The sequence below is a fragment of the Salvia splendens genome, chromosome 1 (assembly GCF_004379255.2).
Source record: "Salvia splendens isolate huo1 chromosome 1, SspV2, whole genome shotgun sequence".
NCBI lineage: Eukaryota > Viridiplantae > Streptophyta > Magnoliopsida > Lamiales > Lamiaceae > Salvia > Salvia splendens.
Genome location: NC_056032.1, coordinates 25,145,433 through 25,153,597, shown reverse-complemented (window position 1 = coordinate 25,153,597; position 8,165 = coordinate 25,145,433). Strand labels below are relative to the sequence as shown.

Below are 8,165 nucleotides of genomic sequence, written 5' to 3'. Positions count from 1 at the left end.
ATCTGCATTCAGGTATTTTGTCAAGCAGTTGGAGTGCATTTCCCAAAATTGAAGAGAAAAGATGAAGATTATTTGTTCAGCCAATATTTTCTCGATAATCCATCAACAATGATCTAATATTACGAGGGGTGTTCGGTTTACAAGATTGTATTCCAGATTAAATATGTAGTGTGTTTGGTTCATGAGATTCAATCCTACAATTCAATTTTAGATGGATAATCATGGAATAATTAGTCATAGCTAACTCCCTATTACTAAAATAATCTCAAGACTCAATCCTTATCTTGATATTATTTTATCTAGCAAACCGAACACCACCTGAGTAACTCATTTCAACAAATTGATCATAATAAACATTTGAGACGGAAGGCACAATTTCTTAAGTGGGATGGGATTTTAGAAGTAGTTGTTAGGTGGAATAAGTAGAGAGAAATTAATTAAATATTTTTAATAAGGAGAGAGGTTATTTTCAAATAGAGAAAGATGGCATATCGAAAGACAAACTAAAAAGGAATATGGACGCTTGAGACAAAGTAGTAATATACGGCTGTATGCTGATAATTGAATGAAACTAGAATTTTATAGTTTGTTTGATTAGTGACGTTATGAACTATGATTACATAAATGTAAATGTAAATTGTTGAATAAAGTGGGCTTTTGCTCCATTTGTCCCCTAAATGAAAAAAATGGCTCATTTCATGAATTTAAAGTTATGAAGGAGTTTAGCTTAAAGCCCATTAGAGGCCCTTCAACATAACCCACGTAGCCCGAGCCAAGTCGGACCTACACTCATTTCCGAAAGCCCTCAATTCACGCTTGATTCAGGTTTGGAAATAGCCTACTCCCTCCATATGTGGAAAAATGTCTTATTATTTCAGGGTGTCCACGGTTTAAAGTCTTATTTACCTTTTTCTATTTGAGTTAAGTGCATCTCACCATTCACTTAAATCATTACGCTTACATTTTATTATTAAACCTATATATAAAAATATGGTTCACATTGTAATAACTTATTTACCCATTTTTCTTCTTAAAGTAAAAAATTTCTTAAAACTCGTGTCGAGTCAAAATGGAACTATAAATAATGAAATGAGGGAGTAATTTACAAGCAATATTTGAGGGGTATTACATACATACAAAATATTTCACCATTGTTTCAAATTGGTACAAAAAGTTTTAAATTAGAATAAATTATACAAAAAGTTTAATTAAGGTTTTTAAGTAGTACATTCTGTTGACTTCTTTAACGCCGTTTAAATGTATCAACACACTCCAATATACTTTAATGGCCAAAACTACATTCATACATCTCTTTATCTCCATAAAATATGCAATCAAACCTGTTACGGCTCCTCCGTCTTAGATAATTTGTCACATTTTTTTCATTTCGGTATGTCCCACACAGTGGCGGCATCGGCGGATCTAGGTGGGGTCGGGGGGGGGGGGGGGGTCGGCCGACCCCACCGCTGTCCCCGGAGAATCCCCGGATAATGCCCTCCCTCAGCCGCCGACCCCACGTCGCCGAAGTTCTGGCCCAGGGAGCAATGGCAGCAAACCTGTCGTCGCCTCTGCCGAGAAGAAGAAGAAGCAAATTCCAATATTTTAGTACTTGGACTTTACAAATGGGCCTGCCTTGTATTAATTCATACCATAATTAAATAAGCCCAACTTCCAATAATTTTAACCTATTTAAATATAGAGAATGCAAAAGGTTGGTAGTTGGTACAGACTTGGGCGAATATTAATACAGGAAAAGAAAATTACCCTTTCATTCTCTACCCAACATTATTTTCGAAGGAATTTCTTAGAGAGTTTCTTGTATCTTATCACTTATTGAGGTATTTAAAATCATCATTCAAGTTTAAGTTGGTACTATTATTTATTTTTGTTTTTTTTTCTGTTTTTACAATTCACATTACAGTGCTATAGCCTATAAAATTGATCAATAATCATTATATTCTCTAATTTAAGTAGATATAGGAATTATCTTTGCAGCTTTGCTTAATAGCTTTTGAATATTCATTGATTTTGTTTACCTTGTCCGAGATTAGATTAGAAAGTTTCATAGTATATGATAATTGATTAAATATAAATTTTAAATTTGTGTTACATTGTTTTTAGGTTAATGGATAAATTTCTAAAGAAAAGACCTCGAGTTTCTATCGGTTCTTCAAGTGCTAATGTTGAGCAAGAACCACAACAATTGGAAAATCATGTGGTAGTTGAAAATAATTCGGACGAGATTGAAATTGATAAAGAGAAAATCAAAGCCGACCCCGGATTACGAGACCCTATAGATAGTTTTGATGTGAATATTCGTGATCGAATTCGTAGAGAATATGTTGCCAAAGGTCCTTGCCAACCGAAAGGCCATGACTTTCCAAAAAAAACATATGGGAAAGATAAGAGAGGTTTTAGGGATGTTTGGTATAAAGATTATATTTGGCTTGAATATAGTACGACAACAGATGCTGCGTATTGTTTTTGGTGTTTTCTTTTCAAGCGTGGTTATTTAGCTCCAGGAGATGAAGCATTTGTTAGTGGTGGTTTCTCTAATTGGAAGAAGGCTAATGAAAGATTTAGAGCTCATGTTGGATCAACGGGTAGTGCACACCACAAAGCTAGAATTGAATATGAAAATTTTGTAAATCAAAAGCAGAGTGTGCCTTATATCGTTAGTAGAGTTGGTTCAAAACAAGAGAAGGAATATAGGATTCGTTTGACTGCAACTCTTGATGTTATTCGATTCCTTTTGAATCAAGGTTTGGCTTTTAGAGGACATGATGAAACATCAACTTCTTCAAATAGGGGCAACTTTCTGGAGTTATTATATTGGTATAGTTTAAGGAATGATGAAGTTGGTCAAGTTGTATTGAAGAATGCTCCCGGAAATAATCAAATGATTGCTCCATCAGTTCAAAAAGATATCGTTAATGCGTGTGCAGTTGAAACTACACTTGAAATAATGAAGGAACTTGGTGATGGATTATTTTCCATAATGGTTGATGAGTCTCGAGATTGCTCGGTGAAGGAGCAAATGGCTATTGTTATTAGATACGTGAATAAAAATGGAGAGATAATAGAAAGATTTTTAGCCTTAGTTCATGTTAAAGAGACTTCATCAAGTTGCTTGAAAATGGCAATTGATTTTGTATTTTCTAAGATGAAATTATCTTTGTCAAGATTGAGGGGTCAGGGATATGATGGGGCTTCAAATATGAGGGGTGAATTTAATGGACTTAAAGCACTTATTTTAAAAGAAAATCCATCGGCATGGTATGTCCATTGTTTTGCCCATCAGCTTCAATTGGTATGTGTGGCGGTATGTAAGGCAAATCGACATGTTTCTGATTTTTTCGGATATGTTAGCCCGATTGTTACAGTATGTGGATCTTCTTGCAAAAGGGCAGATAAACTCCGACAAATTGAATATGAAAGAATGGTTGAAAGGATTGAGAAAGGGGAAATCACTTCAGGTAAAGGTCTAAATCAAGAAACTTCTTTGCTTAGACTGGGTGACACTCGATGGGGATCTCATTATCTTACTTTAACTAGTCTTGCATCTATGTGGCCCTCGATAGTCATAGTACTTGAAACTGTATTCGAAGATGGGGTTGATCAAGAAACAAGTGGCAAATCTAAAGGGTTGCTTCAAAAGATGGAAAGCTTTGATTTTGTGTTTCTCATGATGTTGATGAAACATTTGTTGGGTATGATTGATCCACTGTCTTGTGCGCTGCAATACAGAGATCAAAATATTTTGAATGCAATAAATTTGATAGTGACTGTGAAAGAGGACTTGCAAGCATTTCGAGAATCTGGATGGGATGATTTATTGCAAGAAGTGGAAGCATTTTGCCGGGCAAATGAAATTGATGTTCCTAACATGGATAAAATTATTCCAAGAAGAATTCGTATGAAGAATGATGGACAAAGTATTACAATTATTATCGTGTTGAAATTTTTTATCAGGTATTTTTGATAACTAATATTCTTGTTTATTTAAACTTTGATATTAACTCCTAACATAATTTTTTTTCACAATCAGGTTGTTGATTTAATTAGTCAAGAAATGAGGAATCGTTTTTCTGAGTCCAGCACAGACCTACTCGAGTGTATGGCATGTCTTGATCCAAGAAATCATTTCTCCAATTTCAATGTCGATAAACTTGTTCATCTTGCCACCCTTTATCCGGAAGACTTTTCATCCATGGAGCTTAACTTGTTAACTAAACAACTTCAAAGTTTCGTGAGTGATGTAAGAAGAGATACACGTTTTTCAGATGTTGAAGATTTGGGAACTCTTTCAAAGAAGATGGTTGAAACGATGAAAGATAAGATTTTTCAATTGGTTTATCGATTGATAAAATTGGTCTTACTTTTACCAGTAGCTACAGCATCCGTTGAAAGAGTGTTTTCTGCAATGAAATTTGTGAAGTCAGAGCTGAGAAATAGGATGGGAGATGACTGGTTGAACGACAGTTTGACGGTATATAGCGAGAAGGAGGTGTTTGCAACTATTCCCAATGAAAGGATTTTGAGTCGTTTTCAGAAAATGGATACTCGAAGAAGCCAACTATCTCGCATAGCATAAGATTGTGGTATTTATATATTTACGTATTTTTGTTTAGAGATATTTATTAAAATATTATATTTATAATCTTGATCGGTTCGACCCCACGATTTTTGATTCCTGGATCCGCCACTGAGTGGCGGATCTAGGGGGGCAGGAGGGGGCGGTCGCCCCCTCCGTGCGACTATTTTTCCCTTATCGGGATGTAATTTTACCATGTCCGCCCCCTCCGTTTGCCTCCGGCGTCGCCCCGAATAACCAAAAAAATAGCCATGTCCGCACTAAACCAAGCTAATATTATATATTCCGCCCCCTCCATTTCCGGATCCTGGATCCGCCACTGGTCCCACATAATTTGTCACATTTAACTTTTTACCATTTGTTTTTGTAGTGGACCTCATATTTCACTAACTCATTCCTACTCATATTTTGTTATAAAACTAATATATAAAAGTAGGACCCATATTCCACTAACTTTTTCAATTCACTTTTCATTACATTTTCTTAAAACTCGTGTCCGGTCAAAGTGAGACGAATGATCTGGGACGGAAGGATTAATTTTTTGGGAAATACTTACAAAGGAAAGAACAGTAAAAAGAACAAAATTTTGAAGCCTAGTGATATTTCCCCTCACAACTCTTCGTCCCACCAACACCCATCTGAAAATCAGAGGTCCTCATTATTTGTTTCCTTTTTTAGCTTTGTTTTTATTTTCCGTTCTTCTCAGTTTAACACACTAACTTGCACCGTCGCTGTGTGTTTCTTTTTTGAAGGGTTTCACGTTTTATTTGATGTATTGTGTGTACGTATTTATGTATCAGTGCGAAATGGATTTGATTTGTTTTTTAATCTGAAAATATAGAAAAAAAATAAAAACTATGGCAGGAAGGTTGAAGAGCAAGAATGATACTTGTTGAAGTTGTGATTCTCAATTGAGATCATCAATTTGGAACGAGAACAAAAGAAAGGAGAAAGAGAAAGAGAAAGAGTTGTCAGTTGATGCCAGCCGGACTTTATTAAGTGTGATTTTTTTTACTTAGCTCTTACTTAGCTTAGCTTAAATGTGTTTAGCTTAGAGTATAAATAAGGATTAACACTTTCTTTGTATTGTTGTATCAGTCAGAAATTCAATCAATAAAAAAATCTCCTTTCTTTTCCCTCAAGTTTTTTCCTCTTCTTCAAATTCGTATGGTTTGTGTTTGATGATAGAATCGTATAGCTTCAACATGGTATCAATAGAGAATTCTCGTTTCCGCTTCGCTCGTAATGCCTTTCTCTATGGGATTTGAGTGAGGAGATCTATATGAACCTGCCTCCGGGGCTGATTGTTGAGGGGGGCAGCTCTTCTGGGCCAAAGCTTGTCTGCAAGCTGAATAAATCTTTATATGGTCTAAAACAGGCATCTAGGCAATGGTACCTCAAAGCTCTCTGAGGTGTTGGCCAAGTTCGGGCTCCAACAATCAGTATCCGATCACTCCTTCTTTTACAAGAGTGACAATTCAACTTTCTTTGGTGTAGTTGTCTATGTTGGTGATTAATTGCTACTTCTAGACCTGACATGATAGAGGTCTTCAAACAATTCCTCTCGCAGCTTTTCAAATTCAAGGATTTAGGAATCCCAAAGTACTTCCTTGGCCTTGAGATAGCCAGAAACAAGAAAGGAATTTTGGTTTCACAGCGGAAATATGTGATGGACTTGCTCAGAGATGCTGGGTTGTTGGGATGCAAACCATCTTCAGTTCCCATGGATCCAGTGAATCAGTCGAAGCAAGACACTGGAAATCCCCTGAAAGATCCATCCAAATTTAGAAGGCAGATTGAGAGGTTGCTTTATTTGTGCATCACATGACCTGACATAACATTTGCGGTACATAAACTCAGCCAATATGTTTCGAAGCCCTGTGATGAGCATTGGGAAGCAAGTGAGAAGATAATCAGATATCTAAAAGGAACTCCTGGCCATGGTTTGTTCTATTCTAGCGATAATAAACCTGCACTTAGCATTTTTTCAGATGCACATTGGGCCGCATGCTTAGATACAACAAGGTCTATGACAGGTTATTGTTTGTTCCTTGGCTCTTCATTGGTGTCTTGGAAGGCGAAGAAACCGCACACCATATCTAGATCGTCAGCTGAGGCAGAATATAGGGCCATGGCACAAGCGACATGTGAAGTGATCTGGGCTAAAGCTTTATTGGGAGACTTTGGCATTACAATGGAGAAGATTGTACCCTTGTTCTGTGATAATCAAGCAGCGGTTCACATTAGCTCTAACCCCGTGTTTCATAAGCGTACGAAGCATATTGAAATTGACTGTCACACTGTGAGGGAAAGATACTTAGAGGGGGTAATCAAGCCCTTACATATTAGGAATGATTTGCAGCTAGCTGATATTTTTACTAAACCTTTGGGAGTTTCTGCTTTTGAGGGCATTTTGAGCAAGATGAACTTGCAGAGTCTGTATTGTCCATCTTGAGAGGGGGTGTTGAAGTTGTGATTCTCAATTGAGATCATCAATTTGGAACGAGAACAAAAGAAAGGAGAAAGAGAAAGAGTTGACTGTTGATGCTAGCTGGACTTTATTAAGTGTGACTTTTTTACTTAGCTCTTACTTAGCTTATCTTAAGTGTGTTTAGCTTAGAGTATAAATAAGGATCAACACTTTCTTTGTATTATTGTATCAGTCAGAAATTCAATCAATAAAAAAATCTCCTTTCTGAAAGATTAATGGGCTAGATTAGATTAATAGGAAATAATTCTATTGGGCTTGGTCCAATGTTACAATTATTCTATTATATATATATGCTCTATTGTAGAGAACATAAGAGACAGAAAACCTAATTTTCTAAGAGAGAAAAGCAGCGCTACGTTCACCAAGAGATTTCCTAGCTTTCTCTATAGACCGATTATACCGAGGAATTGTTTCTGCATCGGATCGGAATACACGTGGACCTCGATAGAAGTGGATTCAACTTGCAGGACACAATCGTAGAAGAAAGCAACACAACAAGTAAGATTTAGTTCTGTTGTGTATTACGTGCTCAACTTACAATATAATTACGAATCTAGATCTGTTATTCTTGTCTGCAATTTCCGCTGTGCTCATTAGATGAATACAAGAATTCCTAACAGTGGTATCAGAGCCTGGGGTTTGATTCATAATTTGTTTTGTAATTTGGTTATATGTGGACGATTTCAGAAATCAAACCTTTTGTAATTGGTTTAATTGTTTCGACAAAACTAAAATTGGATTTCAAAGATGATAAATAAGATTACAAACTTTTTGGCATGTTTCGTATCTTTGAAACTAGAATAGGATTCCAAACAAACTTTGAGAATTGAAAATTTGCTCAATTATTTTTCGAAATTAAAGTTGAGAGCAAGAAAGGTTTGGGAAACAAATTCACTTTCCTGCATCTTTTCGTCAATGTGATTTTAATCAAAATTGGATTTCATACAATTCACCACCTCTTGTTCGTTGCGTTGGACGCGGAACGAAAAGGGCTATGTTGTGGCGTGCTGGGCACATCGAAAAGGGTACGGTGCTTGGCGTCGGAGAGAGCACGAGATCAACCATCTTTTGGACGAATCT

At 36.4% G+C, this 8,165-nt stretch overlaps 2 protein-coding genes across 2 annotated transcripts; both read left to right on the top strand.

Annotated features, from left to right (window-relative positions):
* Positions 1-2,125: 2,125 nt before the first annotated feature.
* LOC121758840 (zinc finger MYM-type protein 1-like) lies at positions 2,126-4,056 on the top strand. Its single transcript, XM_042154287.1, has 2 exons — positions 2,126-3,935; positions 4,049-4,056. Exons 1-2 carry the CDS (start codon positions 2,126-2,128, stop codon positions 4,054-4,056), a joined length of 1,818 nt encoding a protein of 605 aa, XP_042010221.1.
* Positions 4,057-4,072: 16 nt separating this feature from the next.
* LOC121758750 lies at positions 4,073-4,594 on the top strand. The gene has a single exon (XM_042154178.1). The coding sequence runs from the start codon at positions 4,073-4,075 to the stop codon at positions 4,592-4,594; it is 522 nt and encodes a 173-aa protein (XP_042010112.1).
* The last annotated feature ends 3,571 nt before the right edge of the window (positions 4,595-8,165 follow it).